The 25,741-nt window shown below is 43.7% G+C and overlaps 1 protein-coding gene across 3 annotated transcripts in view; it reads left to right on the forward strand.

Annotated features, from left to right (window-relative positions):
- The window catches only part of HECW1 (HECT, C2 and WW domain containing E3 ubiquitin protein ligase 1), a 189,723-nt gene that overhangs the window by 73,903 nt on the left and 90,079 nt on the right, over positions 1-25,741 (forward strand). For 2 of the 3 annotated variants that reach the window (XM_038760176.1, XM_038760178.1), the window contains 3 exons: positions 10,928-11,003; positions 15,124-15,293; positions 25,473-25,615. In XM_038760176.1, the coding sequence (XP_038616104.1) occupies positions 10,928-11,003; positions 15,124-15,293; positions 25,473-25,615 (389 nt within the window). The remainder of the gene's footprint in view (positions 1-10,927; positions 11,004-15,123; positions 15,294-25,472; positions 25,616-25,741) is intronic. The other variant, XM_038760177.1, reaches the window with a different exon arrangement.

Genomic DNA, 25,741 nt, shown 5'->3' on the forward strand with positions numbered 1-25,741 from the left:
ATGAGTCCTTTTTCTACTTCCTTCCCCTCTCCAAGGGATAAGCAGCAGCAGCCTGGGTGAGGTATTGGAGGAGCAGAACAGATGTCGTCTGTCACTGATTACCCAGTGGTCAGGAGGTGCTGTATACCTTCTGTTTCTCATTTTTGTCATGCCTGCACTGATTGTTTTTTTCCCGTGTGGTGGGTTACCATAACTCTGATTCCAGACAGGGAATCAGTCACTTTGGCAGCTCCATTGCAACTGGTTGAAGGGGTGGTTGGGTTGGGAGTCTGAAGCCAGTGGGGAAAGATATCTGGCCCTTTTGGTGGCTCATTTATTCAAAATGTGCTTCCCCCAAACGTCAGCTCCCCCCATCTTCAAAGCCCTTCTAAATCCTACCTCATTCGGGAGACTTTCATGACTTAACTTTCCTTCTTTCCAAGTCACCTCCTCCCAACTATTGTCTCAGTGCCTCCCACATCCCTTCTGTGTGGTCCATCTGTAGATGCTACTATATAAACACCTCTTCCTCCTCCCTGTAAATTACTGCGGGGCAGTACACACAAGCTCCCCTATTGTATTCTTCCTAGCACTTAGTACAGTGCTCTGCACACAGTAAAGGTTGCTGGATAGTATGTTTCCTTTCCCTCTAGTCCCAAAATGGGAATTAGATTTTAGCTCTGAGGGCAACACGGTCTAATGATAAAAATGGAAATCCACTGAAGGGCATTTGTGGAGTTCCCCACCTACAAACTGTAAGCTCCCTGTGTTCAGGAATCATGTCTACTAACTCTATTGTAGTCTCCCAAGTACTTAGTACAGTGCTCTGGACAAGGTGAGTGTTCAATAAATTCCACTGATTGATTCGTGGATGTCATTTTGGGGTCACTTATGAGGTTGTTGAAAAGGCCTGTGACTCACATCCATTAATTCCACAATATGATCAACCACCGGGAGAAACTGAGGCTCCTAAACTAAGAAAAGATAGGTTTAGTAAGTCCCAAGTCAAAGACAAAACTTCTCCCTGCACCTGACGACTTTCTGGCCTTCTCCCTCCTGCCCTTTCAATTCTTCTTTGTGTAATATTGGCCTGCCTCGTCTGCTGTGGACACTGAACAGGCTGAGGAAATATCATTTTCTCTTGGAATTAGGACCTTGGGTTCCAACATTAAGACCCAAAAATTGGGTCTCAATTTTCAATTAAAGGGGCTGCCAGTTTAGTCATCCCAGTAATAAGCAACGATTCATGGAACTTGGTGGTTTTGATGGGTAAGGAACATGATTTTGAGAGAGAGATATGTAGGAGAAGCATTGTCCGTGGATTGGAGTGTCACAGATTGGAATAAGTCCTTTGTATCTCAGCTAACTCAGCAAGAAGGAAATCCAAATGGGCTCGGCACCAATTCTCCATAGAAACATTCAGCCAAACAGCCTCACCTAGGGGAAAGATCACTGGGCTGGGAGGCGGGGGACCCGGGTTCTAATTCTGACCTTGCCTCGTCCCTGTTGTATGAGCTTGGGTAAATCATTAAACTTCATCTCACTTTCCTCCTCTGTCAAGTGGGAATTAAATCCCAGTTCTCCCTCATCTCCCTTACCTTTTGCGTATTCTATGCACTTGGATCTATGTCATTTGGAAATTTGGCATTCTCCCCACCCTCTGCCACATAGCACCTATGTACATAGCTATAAATCATTTAAACTAACGTCTTTATCCCCCTCTAGACTGTAAGCTTGTTGTGGTTAGGAAACATGTCTACCAACTCTATTGTGTTATACTCTCCCAAGTGCTCAGCACCCAGTAAATGCTCAGTAAGTAGAGAAGCAGTGTGGTCTAATGGATAGACTACAGACCTGGGAGTCTGAAGGTCATGGGTTCTAATCCTGTCTGCTGTGTGAACTTGGACAAGTCATTTCACTTCTCTGGTCCTCGGTTACCTCCTCTGTAAAATGGAGATTTTATAGACTGGGAGTCCCACATAGGACATGGGCTGTTTCCAACCTGATTAGCTTGTGTCCACCCCAGTACTAAGTGGCACATAGTAGGAGCTTAGCAAGTGCCATAAAAAAGACACTCATTTCAAAATGCTCATCAGAGCCCTCCAAAGCCTGGAATGGAAACAAGAATGAGCTTTGTTTCCCGACAATAGTTTTAATTATAATGGAGATGCCAGGTTGCCAAGTGTCATTTTTCACCTTGTAGAGTTGGAAAACTGAGGTCGTAGATGCAAGCTGGTGCCAGAAGATGAGCAAATAAGAGGAAGAGCCAGAGACAGAAATCCAGTGAGGATTGGCTGAATTTACTGCTTTGCTTAGAGTATTGGATTAACAGTCTTTCAACAAAAGGCCTTTAGTTCTCCCAGGGAATTCAAGCAACCAGGTTAGGTACCCCACAGCTCGTTGGAGAGTTTTGCATCCCCAAAAGATCTCCTACTCTCCTTTAGAAGAGGGTGGAAGGTTATCCACATTGGCCCTCTAAACTTAGAATAACTCCTATTCCAAATGTCTGGGGCCATGAGACACGGCCTCTAGGAGCATTATTATGGCTCTTTTTAATATTCTTTATGAACTTGAGAATCACCCCACCCTCAGCCCACCACACTTATGAATATCCCTCTCTGTATTTATTTCATTATCTGTCTTCCACTCTAGTCTATAGATTCCTTATGGACAGGGATGGCGCCTACCAACTCTTCTGCCTGATACTCTTCCAAGCACTTAGGACAGTGCTCTGCACACATTAAGGGCTCAATAAATACAATAGAGTGATTAGTTGAATATCACCAGTCAATTGGTGAGTGGCACTAACGTTCGATAGTTGCATTCGTTAGTGACAGTTGGAGTCATATCATTAACAGTGGCTGAATGTTGAAGCGAGATTGTCTATTTCCAATCCGCCGAGATGCCCAAGATTCCAATAGACTACACTGTTTGAAAAATGACTTTATCCTTCCAAAAACTAAAGGAAAAAGGAGAAACTGAGGCCATGCAGCAAGGACAGATAATAGAAAATGAAGGCAGTGAAGTCAAAGGGCGAGGAGAAGACTGAAATGGCAGCAGAGCGGTGTCCTGGCTGCTCTACTACCCTCAGGGCATGGCCTCCATTCATTCATTCAATCATATTTATTGAGCACTTACTGTGTGCAGAGCACTGTACTAAGTGCTTGAACTATCAGTACTCTTGCCCTGATAGCTCCACTCTGGTTTGGAGTGAGGGACAGCTATAAAGCAACAGGTTAAGATCTTCCCATGACAGATTGTACTGCAGGGTCAGACTCTGGAATTCTTCCCGAAAGCGCGTGGGGTCTGCAGAATATTGTCCTAATTCCCATTTTGCCATTTCCAATTCGCTCAAAGAGAAGGGTGCCTGTACCTGCACTGTCTGTCCCCTCTCCCCTGCGACCTCCCTCAAGGGGAGTCTCCTTTCCTCTGTCTCTGGAAGGGCATAGCGTGTGCCTCCCGGGGTGTTGGAAGGGCTTAGGGCCCACGAGGTGGGCTGGTATGGAAAGCCTTCCTCCCGGGGTCCCCGGCCGAGGAGAGGATCATCCAGTACTCCATGCTGATATTTAATCCGATCAGACGTTGCTGGAGCAGAGCGGAGATAAGATGGAGAGGGCAGCATGACTGTTGAGATTTGGAGCATTGGGAAGGCTGTGGCTGTCACTGGGCTGTCCTGCCTGAACAGTGAAGAGCTGGAAAATAACCACCCCCCTTTTTCTTAAAGTATCCGTTAAACTCTTACTATGTACCTGGAACTGTACTGAGTGCTGGGGTAGATAAAAGACAATCAGGTTAGACACAGCCCCGGTCCCCCATGGGACACTCAGCAGCGTGGCTCAGTGGAGAAGAGCACAGGCTTTGGAGTCAGAGGTCATGGGTTCCAACCCCGGCTCCACCAATTGTCAGCTGTGTGACTTTGGGGAAGTCACTTAACTTCTCTGTGCCTCAGTTGCCTCATCTGTAAAATGGGGATTGAGGCTGTGAGCCCCACGTGGGACAACCTGATCACCTTGTAACATCCCCAGCACTTAGAACAGTGCTTTGCACATAGTAAGTGCTTAATAAATGCCATCATTATTATTATTATTAATCCCCATTTTGCAGATGAGGTAACTGAGGCACAGAGAAGTTTTAGTAGTTTGCCCAAGGTCACCCGGCAGACGTGTGGCAGAGTCAGGATTAGAACCCAAGTCCTACTGACTCCCAGGCCCATGCTTCTCAGCCTTTCATCGTGTGACTTTGGGCAAAGTCACTTAACTTCTCTGTGCCTCAATTACCTCATCTGTAAAATGGGGATTAAAGCTGTGAGCTCCACATGGGACAACCTGATTACCTTGTATCCCCCCAGCGCTTAGTACAGTGTTTTGCACATAGTAAGCGCTTAACAAATACCATCATTATTATTATTATTATTATGTGACATTCACCATTTTTCTCACCTCTTCTAATACAAAAGAGGGAGGTGCCTTACCTCCTTCCCTTCCCCACAGCACCTGTATATATGTATATATGTTTGTACATATTTGTTACTCTATTTATTTATTCATTTTACTTGTACATATCTATTCTATTTATTTTATTTTGTTAGTATTTTTGGTTTTGTTCTCTGTCTCCCCCTTTCAGACTGTGAGCCCACTGTTGGGTAGGAACTGTCTCTATATGTTGCCAACTTGTACTTCCCCAGCGCTTAGTACAGTGCTCTGCACACAGTAAGTGCTCAATAAATACGATTGATGATGATGATGATCTTCCCTGCCCCACTTTAGACTGTAAGCACTCTGAAAGCTAGGGATGATGTCTAATATATCCTCTACAACTCCCAGTGCTTAGTACAATGCTTTATATCCGGTAGATGCTCAATAAAAAATATTAAATGAAATCTGTCTAAGACCATAGGCAGCAGCCCTGTAAGACAGACAGGTGTATGGGATTGTAAGGTTTCAGTGAGAATAAGCACTCTTTCTCCTTGCATATGCACCACATATTGTTAGGTTAAGAAGAATTCATTTAGTAACAATAATAACTGTCATGAGACTGCTGGATTAGTTGTTTTTTTTTTCTCCACAAACTCTCCTCTAATTTAGAGAAGCAGCATGGCTTAGTGGAAAGAGCCTGGGCTTCTAATCCCGGCTCCGCCATATGTCTGCTGTGTGACCTTGGGCAAGTCACTTAACTTCTCTGTGCCTCAGTTACCTCATCTGTAAAATGGGGATTGAGGCTGTGAGCCCCACGTGGGACAACCTGATCACCTTGTAACATCCCCAGCACTTAGAACAGTGCTTTGCACATAGTAAGTGCTTAATAAATGCCATCATTATTATTATTATTATTATTAGTCCCCATTTTGCAGATGAGGTAACTGAGGCACAGAGAAGCTTTAGTAATTTGCCCAAGGTCACCCGGCAGACATGTGGCAGAGTCAGGATTAGAACCCAAGTCCTACTGACTCCCAGGCCCATGCTTCTCAGCCTTTCATCATGTGACTTTGGACAAAGTCACTTAACTTCTCTGTGCCTCAATTACCTCATCTGTAAAATGGGGATTAAGGCTGTGAGCTCCACATGGGACAACCTGATTACCTTGTATCCCCCCCAGCGCTTGGTACAGTGCTTTGCACATAGTAAGCACTTAACAAATACCATTATTATTATTATTATTATGTGACATTCACCATTTTTCTCACCTCTTCTAATACAAAAGAGGGAGATGTCTTACCTCCTTCCCTTCCCCACAGCACCTGTATATATGTATATATGTTTGTACATATTTGTTACTCTATTTATTATTTATTTTACTTGTACATATCTATTCTATTTATTTTATTTTGTTAGTATGTTTGGTTTTGTTCTCTGTCTCCCCCTTTTAGACTGTGAGCCCACTGTTGGGTAGGGACTGTCTCTGTATGTTTCCAACTTGTACTTCCCAAGCGCTTAGTACAGTGCTCTGCACACAGTAAGTGCTCAATAAATACGATTGATGATGATGATGATCTTCCCTGCCCCGCTTTAGACTGTAAGCACTCTGAAAGCCAGGGATGATGTCTAATATATCCTCTACAACTCCCAGTGCTTAGTACAATGCTTTATATTCGGTAGATGCTCAATAAAAAATATTAAATGAAATCTGTCTAAGACCATAGGCAGCAGCCCTGTAAGACAGACAGGTTTATGGGATTGTGAGGTTTCTGTGAGAATAGCACTCTTTCTCCTTACATAGGCACCACATATTGTTAGGTCAAGTAGAATTCATTTAGTAATAATAATAACTGTCATGAGACTGCTGGATTAGTTAATTTTTTTGTCTCCACAGTGCCCTCCTCTAATTTAGAGAAGCAGCATGGCTTAGTGGAAAGAGCCTGGGCTTCTAATCCCGGCTCCGCCATATGTCTGCTGTGTGACCTTGGGCAAGTCACTTAACTTCTCTGTGCCTCAGTTCCCTCATCAGCAAAATGGGGATTAAGACTGTGAGCCCCACATGGGACAGCCTGATCACCTTGTATCCCCCCAGCGCTTAGAACGGCGCTTCACACATAGTAAGCACTTAACAAATGCCGTTATCATTATTAAACGCTTTCTATGTGCCAAGCAGTGAAGTGGATACAAGATAATCAGGTAAAACACAATCCCAGTCCCAGGGGAAGCGAGAAACAGGCACTTCACCCCTATCCCCAAATAAGGAACCTGAGGCAAAGATCAGTTAAGTGACTTGGCTAAGGTCACACAGCAGGCAAGTGTCAGAGTCATGTTAGAAGCCAGGTCCCTTAACTTCCTGGCCTGTGCTCTTTCATTCATTCATTCAATCGATCTTATTTATTGAGCACTTACTGTGTGCAGAGCACTGTACTAAGCACTTGGAAAGTACAACTCAGCAATAAAGAGAGACAGTCCTTGCCCACACTGGGTTTACAGTCTTCCTTCTAGACTGTGAGCCCACTGTTGGGTAGGAACCGTCTATATATGTTGCCAACTTGTACTTCCCAAGTGCTTAGTACAGTGCTCTGCACACAGTAAGCGCTTAATAAATACAATTGATAGATTGATTGATTTCCAGCAGGCCTTGCTGCCTAGGGTAAGTAAGGTATGATGGAAAATTGAATATATGTCAAGATGTCTCCTCCTCTAGACTGTAAGTGCCATGAGGGCAAGCATCATGTATATGAATCTTATCATACTCTCTCTCCCAAACACTTAGTACAGGGTACCATACACAGTAGGGACACAATAAATGCTAATTGCTGATTGATTGATCTACCAAATAAAATACCCTTATGAAGAAAAACCAATGACTTCCTTCTAAAAATACTAACTATATTTTTGCCTGATAAAATGTTGTCGTTTGTCCACGTCACTATGCCAGATGTTCGTGCTCCTGAATGACTGAGATATTAAAGCACATCTCGCCAAGGTCATCACTACTATTTACTTGTAAATTAAAGGTTCATAGATCCATGACAACTAATACAAAAATCAAGGTTTTTATTAATGTGATAGAAAACTTTGCAACAGAGAGGGGTGTTTCATGAGACTGCTGGATTAGTTGATTTTTTTTTCTCCACAATGCCCTCCTCTTGTTTAATTTAGACTGGCCTATAAATATTTAAAGGTATGGCAGAAACATCTTCATTTTTTATTCATAGGTTGCTGACACTGCCATGCAGATATTAAAAGGAGCTCTTTTCCTTTGCATTAAAACATAGGGGTTACTTCTCAATGTAACCTGTGTAGAAGGTAAAATTCATAGTACATACCCATAAAGGCCATGAAGTAGCCTTCTCTTTCTCACAGCTCATCTGAACACCACAGTAATAATAATGATGGTATTTATTAAGCGCTTTCTATGTGCCAACACTGTTCTAAGCACTGGGGTAGATAAAAGGTGATCACATTGTCTCACATGGGGCTCACAGTCATAATCCCCATTTTATTCATTCATTCATTCAATCGTATTTATTGAGCACCTACTGTGTGCAGAGCACTGTACTAAGTGCTTGGTACAGATGAGGTACATTTTACAGATGAGGGAACTGAGGCCCAGAGAAGTGAAGTGACTTGCCCAAGGTCACACAGCAGACAAGTAGCACAGCAGGAATTAGAACCTGTGACTTTGACTCCCAAGCCCAGGCTCTTTTCCCTATTAATAATGATGGTATTTATTAAGCGCTTACTATGTGCAAAGCACTGTTCTAAGCGCTGGGGAGGTTACATGGTGATCAGGTTGTCCCACGGGGGGCTCACAGTCTTCATACCCATTTTACAGATGAGGTAACTGAGGCCCCGAGAAGTGAAGTGACTTGCCCAAAGTCACACAGCTGACAAGTGGCGGAGCCTGGATTTGAACCCATGACCTCTGACTCCAAAGCCCGGGCTCTTTCCACTGAGCCACACTGCTTCTCTATATGTGACCTGTCAATCAATTTCACGCTCCATTTTGGAAGGTGCTTTCATTCATTCATTCCATCGGATGTATTGAGCGCTTACTATGTGCAGAGCACTGTACTAAGCGATTGGGAAGTAGAAGTCGGCAACATATAGAGACGGTCCCTACCCAACAACGGGCTCGAAGCCAAGCGCTTAGTGCAGTGCTCCGCACACAGTAAGCGCTCAATAAATACGATTGAAGGAAAGGGGTGTAGAGTAGAGGCAGTCTACAAGAAAACTGGTGGAAAGGAGGAAGTCAGGGTTGAGGAAAAATGGGGGAAATAAAAATGGGTGAGAAATTGTGTCGCATTACCCAGAGTACCAGGACAACATTTAAAAATTCCAGGAAACAAAGTGCACAGTTATCATGATACATGAAAGTTTGAATAACTAAAATGGAATGTGTAATCTGAATGGATTATGATGATAATAATAGTGGCCAATAAAATAAGAGATCACAGTTGTACCAGTGAAAAGAAACAATATAAGAACTGTTTGGTGGCAGTAAGATAATGGACAGTACAAAACCCCCCACCCCCAAAGTGCCGGGTTAAATGTCAGTGTCCATCTAAGGTTTTACCTCTTAGGTGTCACAATCGGCATGCCCAAGTGCTTAGGTGACTGAAGTGGCAGTAGAGGGGGAAATAAGATAGAGAAGTGAGAGCTTAATCAGGAAAGGCACCCTGAAGTGATATGATTTGAGACGGGCTTTGAAGATGCAGGGAACAATGGTCTTCAGATTGTAAAGGGAGAAAGTGTCCAGTCAGGAAGACAAACATAATCAGCATCTGAGTCAACAGTGAAGGGTGTGGGCTGCATTGTTTTGGAAAAGGAAGGAGAAGGAGTAATGGGGAGGCAGTTGATTGAGTGCTTTAAAGTCAACCGGCAGGAGTTTCTGCTTGAGTTGGAGAGGAACGGGCAAGTAAAAGTGGTTTCTGAGAAGTGAGGAGATGTGTTCAAAATGATGTTTTAGAAAAATGGCCCAGGCAGCGGAGTGAAGTATAGTTTGGAGAGGGGAGGGGCTGGAGGCAGGGAATTCTGCCAGGAGGCTGATGCAGTAGTCCAAGGGACATGACAAGTCTTGGGACCAGCATCATAGCGATTTGGGGGAAGGGATGGATTCCTCCTTTGGAAAAGGGTCTGATGAGCAGATCTGCCCTCCCAAGACAGCTATTCATTCGTTCATTCATTCCATCGTATTTATTTAGCGCTTACTCTGGGCCGAGCACTGACCTAAGCTCTTGGGAGAGTATAGTACAACAGTAAATAGACACATTCCCTTCCCACTACAATCTTACAATCTAGAGGAACTCCATCACCACTGGAAAGAGCCCTGGGTTCCCTCCCATGAGACAGGCAGAAGACACAGGACTTCAGAACCACAACTTTTTTTTAATAGGATTTATTAAACGCTTACTACGTGCTCTAAGAGCTGGGGTAGATACAAGCTAATCAGGTTGGACACAGTCCCTGTCCCGCACAGGGTTCAGTGTCTTCATCCCCATTTTACAGCTGAGGTAACTGAGACCTAGAGAAGTTCAGTGACTTGCCCAAGGTCACACAGAAGACAAGTGGTGGAGCCAGGATTAGGACTCAGGCCCTTTTGACCTTCAGGCCTGTGCTGTAGTCATTGGGCCACACTGCTTCTCCATCTATGGCCACTTGTGTGGCCACTGTTAGACTTTTGAAACCCCTGTAGGTGGTAAACTCATCGTGAGAAGGGAGTGCGCCTGTTTTATTGTGCTGCACACATGCTCGATAGATATGATTGCCTCACTGTTGGGCACAGGTTGACTATTGGACTAAGGAGAGCCCTGCCAGGAACAGTGAAGAACCCGGAGGTCGGGCATTGCACCTCTTATTTCTTTTGTTGTGATCGTTGTTGATTACTTTACAGGTTTTTTCCTTCATTTTGTGTCAGTCTTCTTTCCGACTTCAACCTCTCTAGCGTGTTGGCTTCTGGAAGCCAGGGACGTGGCCTGAATTATTATCCTTGAGCCTTTCCCCAGGCCCAAGTACGGCGTTAGACACACCGAAAGCATGTAACAAATGCAGTAAAGTAAAAATTCCAATGAAGAAGCAGAGCCCAACATTTCTCTTTGTCAAAAGTGGGCACATTATAATTACAGCAATAAGCAACTATTTACCAGTCCTCCTGGGCCGCTTCAGGCGCTGGTTTAATAAATACTTACTGTTAACAAACATTAGGCTGAAAAGACGGTGTTTATATTGATACTTTTAAAGGGCTAATAAGATTACAGTAATTTTGCACACAGTCTTCTGTTTCTCTTAAAAGTATCTGCCCAGTGGCGTGGCTCTTCCTTTTCTGGGAAGAGCGTTAGCTGAGTAACAGCTTGTTTTGATCAATAGTCATTTAATGACAATCAATAAGAGCTTCTCAGTTGGCAGTGGCTGGAGGAACAGCAGTGATTAAGCATGCCGGGGTGGAGGTGGGGAGGGATGGGATGGAGATGTTGTAAACACCAGGCCCAGTAATCTCACTATGCTGTCCATTGGCTGCTTTCTTGCAGGTTTTTAAGAGCATCACCAATGACGAGGCGGCCCAGGGTCAAGGCAGTCGGAGGCTGATCAGTTTTTCTCTCTCAGGTATGGCACCTGAAAGAAAGTGTATGTGGTCTTCCCCTACGGGGCCAAACACAGATATTTGACTGTGTCCCACTGCTGCTGTTTATATGCTGTCACACTGCATGGGTATGTATCAACTGACAGTATTTATTGAGTGCTTAAGCTGTTAAAGCCCTTGGGAGAGTACAGTGCAATATCTCACACCTGCAACAAATCCTTGATTCCTCCCTCTCTTTCAACCCCCTCATTCAGTCTTTCTCCAAATTCTCCGTATTCTTCCTCCATAACATTAACAGCCCTTGCTCTCCATCCAGACCTAGCCACCATGCTGGTCTGCGCATTTGACATATCTAGGGTTGATTACTGCCTCCACCTCCTCACTCACCTCTCTGCCTCCAGACTTTCCCCACTCCAGTCCATACTTCCACTCTGCTGTCCAGCTCATTTTTTTTCCAAAGTCATACTGCACACATTTTCTCACTTCTTAAAAAACTCCAATTTTGCCCTTTCTTCTCCACATCAAGCAGACTCAATCAATCAATCAATTGCATTTATTACTGTGGGCAGAGCACTCTATTAAGTGTTTGGCAGAAACTGTTGACCAATGACTTTAAGGCACTCATTCAACTCTCTCCTTCCTGCTTATCCACTCTCTTCTTCCTCTCCACCCTAGCTTTCACTCTTCCTTCCTTGGAAGCTAACCTACTTACTGCTCCTCATTATCATCTCTCAGCCATTTGACCTCATGCCCTCTTTTCCATCTAGAACTCCCTTCCTCTTCCCGTTTGACAGCCCACAACCCTCCCCATCTTCCAAGCCCTTCTGAAATCACATCTCTTCCAAGAGCCCTTCCCCGGCTAATTTCTAATCTCTCCAGCCTATATCCCTTCAGTGTGTCACTTCTGCACTTTGTACCACTTAAGAAGTACTCACGCCCTTGTCAAATACCTTGTAAACGCCATTATGGCCACCGATCTGCAACTCATTTGAATGTCTGCCACACTCTCCCAAGCACTTAGTACAGCGCTCTGGCCATGATGGCACTCAATAAATGCTATTGATTGATATAAGATTCAATATGGCATCATTAAATCGTGTTTCAGTCATTTACAGTCCAACATAGAGATGCCATTCAGAAGTCCATTCGAGCCACTGAAACTGGAAACAAATAATAATAATAATAATGGCATTTGTTAAGCACTTACTATGTGCAGAGCACTGTTCTAAGTGCTGGGGAGGATACACGGTGATCAGGTTGTCCCACGTGGGGCTCACAGTCTTAATCCCCATTTTATAGATGAGGGAACTGAGGCCCAGAGAAGTGAAGTGACTTGCCCAAAGTCACACAGCTGACAAGTGGTGGAGTTGGGATTGGAACTCAGAACCTCTGACTCCCAAGCCCGTGCTCTTTCCACTGAGTCACACTGCTTCTCAAATTGAAATGTTGATAAATTACTTTTAAAACCCCGAATTGGTGGACAGTGTGGGGAAAAGCATGAGACCTCCAGGGAGAAGGAGGTTGAAGACCATGGGAATACTGGAGGTCCTGAAGGATCAGGAGGAAATCAAATGGAGAATTTGAGGTTGAGGAAAAGGTCCTTAACCTGTCCCATCCAACAGGGAAGCAGGAGGACACTGAAGTTATCAAAAGAGTAATGCCAAAATCAACAAATGTTTCAACATTAACAGCAGAGCAGGATGGGGCTCAGAGAGTAAAAACCTTGACACAACTGGTATTTCTGAAACTTGGTTGAAGAACGGAAACCTCTGGAATTAAGGGCTTGCCAGGCTTTGGACTCTCCAGGAAAGACAGAGGTGGGAAGATAATTGAGCTTGGCACACTAGTGAAGAGCAGCATCTGTGGAATAGCTCTTAGGAAAAGACAGTGGGATTCTAAAAAGCCCACTCCATTTGAGCTCTGAAAATGGAAGCCTAGCGGTCTCCCTACGTTCATTTGACAGAAATGTGTATGCAGAAAATACTTCTCATGAAAACGAATTATTTCAAATGGAAAACATAAGTTTCTAATAAACTAGTAATAAGCAAGCCAATGACCTGGTGACAGCGACCCTATCTTTTCCAGCAATTATTCCTTATCTAGTGTGGCAAACACCTGTGGAAAAGCATTATGATTCACAGAACACAAAGGGCTGCCAATCAGATTATGCAGAGCGTGGAAAATGTACTCCAGAAAGCATTTTCATAAGATAATTGTGGTGTAATTCATTTCATTTTTACCACATCATTTGCTATAATGAAATATTTTAATTTTCCCAATCCCAGTGTTAATCCCGAGACTTTTCAATGCACCAAGCTTCCTAATATAGCATGCCACTTCATGGTCTGCTTTTGCTTCTACTTCATTTCTCTTCACTCTTCTGGACCACTCTTTTTCCTCTCTTTTGACTCGCTTAAGTATTTTTTTCTTTTTCCCTTAATTTCCTGTTCTTCGAGTCTATGCTCATTTTCTCTCTCTCCTTATTTCCTTCCCCATCAACTCTCTCTGTCCCTTTTTCTCTTTCTCTTTCCTTTATAACCTCCATCTCTTTGTTAGTCTACTTCCCAGCATGAAGAAAATTAGTTAAATCTCAGCAGATAGGCTGTAGATATCTCTAGCTGTTGAGTTTTGCCAAAGAGTGTCTCTTTAATTGATTTGATCAGTGGGTAAATAGGATATGCTACTGATGAAAGCAGTGTGATCAAGGACTTATATAGTCTGGAATTCTTCAGGGAGCCAATAAAAAAAAAAGTTTTCCTTTAATCTTCCAGCCCACCAGCATCCTATCATCACCAGTAATGAACTCTATGTGGGCATAAAAAAGCAGTAACACAAAACCATTAGTCTATTCAAAATTAGAGCCGTGTCTGCTGAGGAACCTATAAATGCCCTTAATCAGATCAAATGGGATGCTCACTCTTCATAATCTCTATTTGATTTTTCCCTGATTTTGTTGTTCCCACCCCATTCTAAGACTTTTTTTCTAGCTAGGAATATTTTAGCCCTGGGGCTTCTAAGGGATGAGAGAGGGTGAAAATGTGTTCCTCTCACAGAAACCAGTTTTCATTTTGACTGTGGAGGTATCAAGAAGCCTGAGTTTCCTGGGGGCGGAGTTTAAAAAAAAAAGAAGTGGGAAGAGAGATTCACTTGGGACATAGAGGGCAGACTTAAATCAGAGAATCTTCGAGTTTGGGAAAGATGAAGAGCAGGAAATAAAAAGAATTCTAGGCACCGAGGATAGCAAATACCCCAGTGCGGCATGGGGAAATCTCAACTACATAGAAGGAATTGTCTGTGTCATATCAGTCTCACACTGAAAAAGATAATATTTTGGATCCGCTTGCACAAAATACACAATCACTGTCCACACAGACGCAGTGACCCTCATGGGCTCATTCACTTGCCCGATGCCCGTGTCTAAACCAAAGGACCACTGCAGAGCAAATATGAGTTGTCCTAAGGAAGCTTAGAGATTTAGGGTCACCAGTGGATTTAAGAATGGGCTCCTGGCTAAACTAGTAGATTTCTAGGATGTGGTCACTGTTCAGGAAAAAAATACTAAAAAATGAAAATGTTTCTATTAATAATCCGAAGTGCCCGGTACCTATTGCTTTCGATTTCTGTTCAAGCCCATGAACTATCGAAGTAGTAGTAAGAGCATTCATTAATCTCTTCCTGGGTTCAGAGCACTGTCCTAAGCAATGGGAAAGAGTACTTAGTTGAAACCTAGACATGGAGCCTGGCCTTCAAGGTGTGTAGCACACTGCAGGTCAGATAAAGAGAAGAGCACAATTCCAGTGTGGCTTAGATGATGTGTATGAAAGAGACTCAGCAGAAGCAACATTATAATCATTGCTTATAATTATAAACTAAGCATGTTAAAAACTAAATGCTTCCACAGTGACAAATCTGCCCCCTTACAGCCCTAAGTTTGAGTTTGTGTCAGGGAGAACTGAGTTCCTGATCTGGTTCCTGATTAAAACCACCTCAACTGAAAGCGAAAATCCTATTTCAAGAATCAAGGGAGGGAGAAGACGGTTTGATCGTAAGATGTCTCTTACCCCCTTCAAGGGTTTTCCACCCTTTTTATGAATGCACACATCTCTGAAATGGGAGCTAATGGAAATGTCCATCATTTTATAGATTTCCAGGCCATGGGTCTGAAGAAAGGAATGTTCTTTAACCCAGATCCATATCTGAAGATTTCCATCCAACCTGGGAAACACAGCATCTTCCCAGCCCTTCCGCACCATGGACAGGAGAAGAGGTCGAAGATTACCTGTAACACCGTGAACCCTGTTTGGCAAGCCGAGGTAGGTGTTTTGATAGATCCAGATTGCCCAGAAGAACAATGAAGGGGAATAAAGCCACAAACACAAGTAGGAATGGATGTGCGAATGCTCAGCCTTGCTACAACTCTTCTTGGTTAAGAGAAGGCTGTAATTTAACACTGCCATTTTGTTATTATGCATTACCCATTAAGTGAATGTGCTCTACTGTGAGTTCAAAAATTGCTCCAAAGCCAATTAACTTATTGCCAAGCAAATTTCATATTCACTGACAAAATTTTATTTCTCTCAAGTATGTCAGCCAACATCTGGTGTTGTTGAGAGGCAATGCGATCGAACCAACAGCATGGCAGCTGGAAAATCGGGAGATTCGTGGAATTCTAGCGCTGGTTCTGATGGGTATTGTGCCGGACAGAGGAATGTATTGGGACTTCTAATATATGCTATAGGGATTCAAATTCCCCACTCACCTTCACTTTTGACGCGCAACCCCACTCCACCTCCCACCGTCTGCCTCAGTCCCGAGGGCCAAGATAATGATAATAATCATGGTATATTTTAAGCGCTTACTATGTGCCAGACACTGTACTAAGTGCTAGGGTGGTTACAAGCAAATGGGTTGGACACAGTCCCTGCCCCACTTGGGGTTCACAGTCTCAATCGCCATTTTACAGATGAGGTAACTGAGGCACAGAGAAGTGAAGTGCCTTGTCCTAGATCATACAGCAAAGAAGTGGCAGAGCCGGAATTAGAACCCATGACCTTCTGACTCCCAAACCCTTGCCGTATTCACTACGCCGATACTGGTATGGAATAGACTACACTGTGTCCAGTGTCCCTGTAGGCTATACACTATAGAAGAAGGGAATGAACACGACCTAGTGAAAAGAGAATTCTTGGAAGTATGAGGATTTAGGTTCTAATCTCAATTCTGCTCACTTTCCTGCTGTGTGGCCTTGGGCAAACTGCTTAACTTTTCCATGCCTCAGTTTCCTCATCTCTAAAATGAGTATTAAATACCTGTTCTCCCTCCTACTTAGGCTGTGAGCCCCATGTGCGACAGGGACGGTATCCAACTTAATTATCTGGGATCGATCCCAGGGTTTAGCATATGATTAAATGCCTCAATGATTACTGTGATTATTAAGACGAGTGTCTTGAAGTTTCCCAGGGTCTTCATTGAACAAATTGGTGCAGATTAGCTATTTTAAAGTCCCTGGTATTTGCCCCATTTCTCCTTTCCAGCTGCAGTAATGGTGAACACACCCTGGGCACGTTGCAGAAATCCATGGACTATATGTGCCAAGCATTGTACTAAGTGCCGAGATAGGCACGAGATAATCAGGTCAGATGCAGTTCCTATCACACGTGGTGCTCATAGTCTAAATAGGAGGGAGAACAGGTTTTGAATCCTCATTTTATAGATGGGGATACTGAGGCATAGAGAAGCTAAGCGACTTCCCCAAGGTCACACAGCAGGCAAAGGGCAGAGCCAATATTAGAACTCAGGTCCTCTGGCTTGGACCTGGGGGTCAGTGTTCTTTACAGTAGTCCATGCTGCTTCCAAAATGTTTTCAAGTGAAAAAGCCCCAGAGTTAAGAAATGCCAAGTTAGTGTTCCCTCACACTGTGTCCTTATGTAAGAACTGAGCTACGTATACATTAACATGCTGTTCCCAAGCATTAAAAACGACTAAATACTGATAATAACATGGGTGAGTTAACTTTACAATAAGAACCTTGCCTTTTTCCAGCTTTGAAATGGTTCAGCTGAATGTTTCGTCCAGGGAGGCTGAGTTAGACTGTGGGCTTTGTATTCCGTAAAGTACAAAAAGCATGCAAGAGCACTCCCTCGCCTCGGCAGCCCACTTCTGCAGTGAGACCCCGGCCCCCTCCCCTGCAGGGCCACGCTCTGTCAAACAAAGATGCTCTTTGTTTGCAAAAGGCAAGCAGGAGTCTTAAAAAGCGTCAGTCTTTCTCTCTGGTGGGTTACCCCAAAATTTATTTTTCACTTTTGCTTTAGCTCTCTGCTTTCATCCTCATACCTCCGTAATTTCTTCCAATTCCTTCCTCGGTGAGACCAGACAAGAGGGAAGTTTGAATGTGATGGGTCCGGGTGATTTTGAGTTGCCAAGGAAACACCAAAAATAAAACCCTTTAAAGCTAGCTCGTGCAACCTCCCAGAGCTCAGCACAGAGCTCCCTCAGCTTTGCAAGTGAAATTTATCTTTAAACCGAAACCAGGTACAGAAAATCACAGTCCCTCAGACAAATAAAAGCCAGAAGCTATTTGGGCCACACCACCCCTGCTTCCCCAGTGGTCAGCAGACTTTCTAGAGTTTGGGGAGGTGGACTGCTTCTGTCCCCACCCACTGTCCTGGGACAGCTGCTCTGGGACTTTTTCTTATACCAGAACAGCATTCTGGCCAGTTGCAGCTCACTTGGAAAGCAGCCCGGCCTAGTGGATAAGACCACGGTCCTGGGAGTCAGAAGGACCTGGGTTCCAATGCCAGCTCCACCACTTGTCTGCTGAGTGACTTTGGGCAAGTCATTTCACTTCTCTAGTCCTCAGTTACTTCATCTCTAAAATGGGGGTTATGACTGTGAGCCCCATGTGGGACAGGGACTGTGTCCAACCTGATTATCTAGTATTTACCCCCGACACACAGTAAGTGCTTAACAAACACCATAAAAAACAACTTCCAGCACTGTACCATTTCTCATGTATCCTCTATCCCCCTGTTTCGGTTTCCTGATGTTCAACTGCTTTCTCTTTATTTGGAGTCAGTTTCCTGCCTCCCCTGAAAGTAAAAGCAAAAATCTAGTCGCCTTTCCTCTCAAGCACCCTTCATCACACACCCTATGTAACCGGCCATATTTAGACACTTCCTTCACCTTCAAACTGTCCACACTCTGAAACAGTTTTGTGACAATTCGCAGACATATTGACTCCACGTTGAAAGGTTTTTCTCCGAAAAAATCAATTGGAATATTGACTCCCTGCCAGGTCTGAAAAGGGTGGTATTGACGACAGGGCTCTGAACTGGTCCTTTGTTAAATTCCTGTCAGGAATCAGACGGAATGGACATTTAACTTGCAAACCTCTCAAAGTTAAGGGCTTTTTAATTAGCCTTAGGTGCCAGCTTTTCATTTTGAGTAGCAGAGACAAGGCAGGCAGCCTTCTCCAAGTTGGGGAGAGGGGCGGTCAGAGGGGCTGTGGAAAGTGGAAGAGGGGGCAGGGCTTCTAAGACGGGAGGTTTATGAATAGCAATAATGTCAAAATTTCCACAACAGTATGCTTTAAACATCACAGAATGACTGGAAATTTTAGAAAAGCAAAGTTACCCCATCAGCCATTATAAATTTCTTGGATGATAAGTCTCTACTTACAGGCACAGAGCCATGGTTACCTAGAGAAGCAGCGTGGCTCAGTGGAAAGAGCGTGGGCTTGGGAGTCAGAGGTCATGAGTTCGAATCCTCCCTCCCTCACATATCTGCTATGTGACCTTGGGCAAGTCACGTCACTTCTCTGTGCCTCAGTTCCCTCATCTGTAAAATGGGGATTAAGACTGTGAGCCCCACATGGGACAACCTCATCTCCTTGTGTTCCCCCCAGCGCTTAGAACAGTGCTTTGCACATAGTAAGAGCTTAACAAATACCAACAATATTATTATTATTATTATTATTATTGTTATTACTCCTATTACATGCTAAGATGCTGGGGGAAGATAGAATGTCATTTAGAATGTCATTGAGAAGCAGCATGGCTCAGTGGAAAGAGCACGGGCTCTGGAGTCAAAGGCTATGGGTTCAAATTCCAGCTCCGCCAATTGCCAGCTGTGTGACTTTGGGCAAGTCACTTAACTTCTCTGTGCCTCAGTTACCTCATCTGTAAAATGGGGATTAAGACTGTGAGCCCCCCATGGGACAACCTGATCACCTTGTAACCTCCCCAGCGCTTAGAACAGTGCTTTGCTCATAGTAAGCACTTAATAAATGCCATCATCCTCATTATTAGTATTATTTAGAACTGTAGAGGATCTTGGGACAGGACATCACCAATAAGGATTGAAGAATAAGAAGTCACGTACCATTTCCAGTTAATTAGTCAGTGGTATTTATTGAGATTCACTCACAACATATAGGTTGTTTTTAGAGTGACTTTTCTATTAGGTGTGAAAGTGGATGAACAACCACTGGAGGTTCGTGAGGAGTGGGGAAGCATGGACTGAACTTTTTTTGGAAAAATGATCTGGACAGCAGAGTGAAGTATGGACTGGAGTGGGGAGAGACAGGGAGGTCAGCTAGGAGGCTGATGCATTAGTCCATGTGGGATAGGATAAGTATTTGGATCGATGTGGTAGCAGTTTGGTTGGACAGGAAAGGGCAGATTTTAGTGATATCATCACATGAGTTTTGAAAGAGGAAAGGTTGTGAATGATCAATCCAGAGATGTTTAAGGACCATCTCTCAAAATGGGAAAAATTGCTGGAAAATTTGATTGCAATTAAAAAATAGTACAAGGATTTATTGACTGTCTGCCTGGTGCGGGATTCTGTACTGAGTGCTTGGGAAGTACAGAAAAATTATGGTACTTGTTAACCATTTACTATGTACCAAAGTATTGGGGGTAGATTCAAGCTGATTAGGTTGCGCACAGTCCCTGTTCCACAAGAGGCTCACAGTTTAAGTAGGAAGGAATAGGATTTCATCCCTATTTTGCAGATGAGAAAACTGAGACACCAAGAATTTAAATGACTTGTCAAGGTCACACAGCAGATATGTGGCAGAGCTGGGATTAGAGCTCTGGTCCTCTGCCTCCCAATCCTCTGCTCTTTCCACCAAGCCATGCTGTTACAGAAGGAAGAAATGATGTGACTCCTGCTCAAAAGGAGTTGGAAAGGTAATAAGGCTTATAGGCAATGCTAGCAAAGATATAGAAACCCAGTAATTTGATGGGAAAGAGCAGGCAAGAATTTAGAACTCGGAGAAAAACGTTTATATTGAAGAAATACCAACATAGAATTCAGTGGGAAGGAGAAAAGAGCTAAAAAAATTTAGGGCATCTACATAAGATTAAACTAGAAGGGAAACCCAGAGATATTATGCTGTTTCCCATGCATGGGAAATTGAGTGCTAAAAAGAATTTAAAATCTGGGGACAATAAAAACAAAACATAGCCAAGCCAAGGATGTGAGGAGAAGTGGACAGGGAACGTGTCTACCCACTCACCAAAGTGGTGAGTACAGTGCTGTGCACAAAGTAAGGGCTCAAAAAATATGATTGAAAAGCAAGCACAAAAACAGATAACAGCAGACTGTAAACTGACAAAGAATGTTTGGCTAATCTGAGCTGAAGCGATAGAGAATAAAGCAAAATGGGACTTTCGGGTACCAGGAAGGATTATTTGAAATATTCAAGAAAAACTAAAAATGAAGATAGAAGTTATAATTGGGCCAGATAGTCTGTGGGCAAGAAGAAAGCCTGGATTGTACAGGAGAAAGGTGGACATTAGGCAGAGTTTGAGAAAAAGAGCAATGGGAAAATGGAAAATAATTTTTCATCAGAATGAAGAATAGTCATGCAGTGTTTGGTGGGATAATTTTGAAGGCAATTTTAGAAATACCCTGACAAAGAAAAAATTATCCTTGGGAATAGGCCATTGGAAAGATGTGGGTGCATTTACTAGAACTCCTCTAAGCGATGACAGTTGAATCTCTTCTAAAAGGTCTTTATAAAGAACAGGAAAATGCATTTAAAGGAGAGAGCCAAAGAAAACAAAAGGTAATTTTACCATGTGTTTCTTGGCAAAAGTCTGCATCAAAGAAGCAATAAGAAGAACTATACCAATCCAGTCCCTCCCAGGTCTCTGCATGTTTTAACTGTTGGTTAATTACCCTTTCAGTGTGTCAGAAAGCAACAAGCTACTGTTTAATAGCCTCGACTCTCTGATGTCTTGCCAGCTATTGGGTAAAACTTTCTTTTCCCCCAAGTTTGTGCAGCCTTGATGTAAGAGACTGAGAGAAGAGAAAACCGCATGAAGGAGACTCTACAGTTCAGCCTTTTCTTCTATCTTAAGTTAGGTTTCTGTAACGAAAGCATAATGTTCTAGTTAATGACTGATGAACTGAGAATGAACTATAGAAGTGAAGTGACAAACATCCCAAATTTTGTCACAGGTAAAATGCGGCCCTTGAGTTTTCAACTCCTGCCCCTCCATCCTTCAAGTCCAACTGTGTCCTAGACGGGAAACCATTGGAAAACAGACCCCTTGATTAAGTCATTCCCAACCCAACCTCATTTTTGAGCACAACATCCCGGCGATCTTGTGGAGTATAACTGTATTTTGTAATTCCCCTCAACAACCAAGTCAGCGCGCTGATCCTATTGCAAGCATTTCAGTCACCCTCTCAGACATCTGAGCAATCAGGGAAGGGATTATTTCCCTCTCCAACCCCTGACCCATTATTTTAAAGATGAGAAAGAGAAGTGCAGAGTTAATTATTTTGCCTAGGTCAGGTGATAAGCCAGCTGGTGAAGATTGGGCAAAAGTTAAGGTTGTCTTACCATTTCCCAAATCTAGGACTCTGGATTTTATGTCCTTCTGAATGTAAATAGTCCTCTAGGCAAGAGCACTCAAGACACTTTTCAGACCTCTTCATTCCTCCCAAACTAACCTTCAGCTGTACCTTGTAGTAGATGCTCCTACCTTCCTCTCTTCACTTCCACTGTTCCCTTGGCTTGGAATAGCCTCCTTCTGCACAGCTCTCTCCATATCCAAGCAATCGGTTAATGGTGTTTTTTGGTTGCTCGTCGTGTGCAGAGCACTGTACTTAGTGCTTGTGAGAGTACGATACAGTATTTTGGGGAGACGTGTTCCCTGCCCCTGAGGAGCTTGCAGTCTAAAGAGCTTATGTACAGTCTAGAGCAATCCTGAAAGTCAACCTCCAATCAACGTGACTAATGTGACAGGCAATTCCTGGAGGGGACTCCTTTTAATAATAATAACAATAATAATAATAATAATGGTATTTGTTAAGCACTTACTATGTGCCAAGCACTGTTCTAACCACTGAAGGAGATACAGGGTAATCAGGTTGTCCCACGTGGGGCTCACAGGGACAACCTGATTACTTAATGGCTTAATTCCCATTTTACAGATGAGGTAACTGAGGCACAGAGAATAATAATAATAATAATAATAATGGCATTTATTAAGCGCTTACTATGTGCAAAACACTGTTCTAAGCGCTGGGGAGTTTACAAGGTGATCAGGTTGTCCCACGTGGGGCTCACAGTCTTAAAAGGCTCACAGAGAAGTGAAGTGACTTGCCCAAAGGCACACAGTTGACAAGTGATGGAGCCGGGATTAGGACCCATGATCCCTAGCCCCTACTTTCCCTTCTGAGCCACGCTGTTTCTCATGATCTTTTGATCCCAGAGCTTGGTTTCAAAAGGTTAGAATAAAATATGGATGCGAGGGAGGGTGCAGTTAAGGTGCCTCAAAAATGTGAATTGCTTGATGGTGATGAGTCACTTTGCTCATCTACTGAGCCAAACCCAATGTTTACAGTATGAATACTGAAATTTACTTCCCCTCCTCCTGTTCTTAACCCCTGCTTACCTTTCTTATCTATCGACACAAACACAGTGAAGTTATACAGGTGGAATGTCTTGAATCATTCAGGCCCAAAAGCAGCAGAAGCATATCAAGAAGCCAACTGGCCTGCTAGTGGAGGCTGAGTGTAGCTCATTCTGGTCCCAAATGGAGAAATCCCAGACTTTTTTTTCAAAGTTCAATTATTCATCAGAATGAATTTACAAAACTACCCAATCAAATCATTCAGTGGTATTTATTGAGAGTTTCTTCTGGGCCGAGCCCCGTACTAAGGGCGGTCCCCATTTCCTGAGTCTACCAGCACCGTTTCTAGAGTCCCCATGGGTCTTATAAATGTCCCCTTCTCCCTGAATCGGTCCCTGGCCTGGCCAAGTTCTTCAGGATGAATGGAGTTTTCCCATCCTAAATAAAAGACGAGCCTCGACCCAGTCACAAAGACCAAGAACCTGCATGAAGGAGTTAATTTTAGTGCCAATGGTGTGGGCAGTGCCACTCACACATTCTCTCATCTCTGCCAGGCATGTCCCCAATAAGTGCAATCGCATTTATTGAGTGGTTTCTCCTGTGTCGAGCACTGTACTAAGCATTTGGGTACCACAAATGAGTAGGCAGGTAGGGGTGCAGCTCATTAGGAAGTTGAGGCAAGAATTTTATGGACGAGAGTCATTTTTGGCAGAAGTGACCTTGGTCTAGTACAGACTCTGTGCCACTGCACTGTAGACCAGCCTGTTGTTGCCATGGTAACCATCTCAGTAATCCCAGGGGTCTTTGTCATTCACATTAGCCAGCTATTTTCAGGATTCCTGTTCAGGATGAGGGAACAGGAGAAGGGTATGTTGGCAGACTTGGGGCTGAGAGCCACTAGAACAATTCTTTGGGGATGTAAAGCAACTTCTCTCCATTTCCTCATTATTTTACAAGTGTGGGGAAAAGTTACTTGATTTAGAAATGTTCAAGAAATTTTTAAAAAACAATTTCATGGTTTGCTGAACTTCCTGGATCAGTCTCCAAGCTACACCCCTAGATCCCCCCACCTTGTTCGTCTCCTCGTCCCCATCTCCCTTGGCCTACCTACTTCCCCTCCCCACAGCACCTTATATATGTTTGAACAGATTTATTACTCTATTTATTTCACTTGCACATATCTACTATTCTATTAATGATGTGCATCTAGCTTTACTTCTATTTATTCTGATGACTTGACACCTGTCCACATGTTTTGTTTCATTGCCTGTCTTCCCCTTCTAGACTGTGAGCCCGTTGTTGGGTAGGGACCGTCTCTATATGTTGCCAACTTGTACTTCCCAAGCACTTAGTACAGTGCTCTGCACACAGTAAGCGCTCAGTAAATACGATTGAATGAATGAGTGAATGAATGAATGAATGAATGGCAGGCTTGATATTGGGTTGTGGCCTTCCTGCCTTAGACTGAAAAGGAAAATGGGAACCAGCGGCCCAAAGTAGTATTCCTATTTATGCAATACCTCCGCTATCGATGACTGAGCAATACTAATATTAGCAGCACTAATTGAGTTCCTTCTTGGGGCAGTGAACTGTATTAGGCACTTAGAAAGTACAGAATAATGGAGTGTTTGTATGGTATTTGTTAATCGCTTACCATGTGCCAGGAACCGAACTAGCGATGCGAGCTAATCAAGTTGGGTACAGTCCCTGTCCCGCCGGAGGCTCAAAATCTTAATCTCCATTTTACAAATGAGGTAACTGAGGTCCAGAGAAGCAAAGTGATTTGCTCAAGGTCGCACAGCGGACAAGCGGTGGGGCTGGGATTAGAACCCAGGTCCTTCTGCCTCTGAGGCCCGTGCTCTATCCACTAGGCCGGGTTTCCACTCCACAAGGAACTTACCCTCTAATGGGGTAAAGTTAGGTTTCCTGAATGAGAATAATTAAACCCAGGCCACAGCTGTGAAAGAGCCAAATCCTAACCTGTAGATAATAATAATAATAATGATGGTATTTGGTAAGCACTTACTATGTGCAAAGCACTGTTCTAAGCGCTGGGGAGCATACAAGGTGTCCCATGTGGGGCTCACAGTCTTAATCCCCATTTTACAGATGAGGGAACTGAGGCCCAGAGAAGTTAAGTGACTTGCCCAAAGTCACACAGCTGACAGTTGGCGGAGCCAGGATTTGAACTCATGACCTTTGACTCCAAAGCCCGGGCTCTTTCCACTGAGCCTCGCTGGAATATTGTTATTATTATTAGCTTCCTGTGGGCAGGGAATGTGTCAGTTTATTGTTATACTGTACTCTCCCAAGCACTTAGTACAGTGCTCTGCGTACAGTAAGCATCATCGTTGTGACTATTTTTCCTTATGATGATGATATCTTGAGGAGAATTTTCAGGTGGCAGCTTGGCTGGTAGGTGGATTTTTCTCTCAGAAGTCATTCAGTAAGCTCCCCTCACGGTCCCTCCTTGTCAGCCGAGAATCGGGTCTCCGTTCTGGTGACGTGCGCTCTCCCCGGAGGAGTCGCCTGTGGAAAAAGGGATCACAAACAAAGTTGGGGTAAGGCGTCTGCCGCTCCGACCACCCTCTGGAAACTCACTGACGTGTTCTTTTGTTACAGCAGTTTAGTTTTGTTTCCCTGCCCACCGACGTCCTGGAAATCGAGGTGAAAGACAAGTTTGCCAAGAGTCGTCCAATCATCAAACGCTTCTTAGGAAAGCTGTCCATGCCTGTTCAGCGGCTCCTGGAGAGACACGCTATAGGGTAATTATGTTCTATCCCACTTTTACTGCTAAACTCCAGTCTTTATATTCTACCCGAGGGAGGAGGCCGTGGGCTGGAAGAATATATTCACAGCCAGACAGGAAAGCAATATTATTGCACTGATAT

Source organism: Tachyglossus aculeatus, chromosome 18, assembly GCF_015852505.1.
Source record: "Tachyglossus aculeatus isolate mTacAcu1 chromosome 18, mTacAcu1.pri, whole genome shotgun sequence".
Lineage (NCBI taxonomy): Eukaryota > Metazoa > Chordata > Mammalia > Monotremata > Tachyglossidae > Tachyglossus > Tachyglossus aculeatus.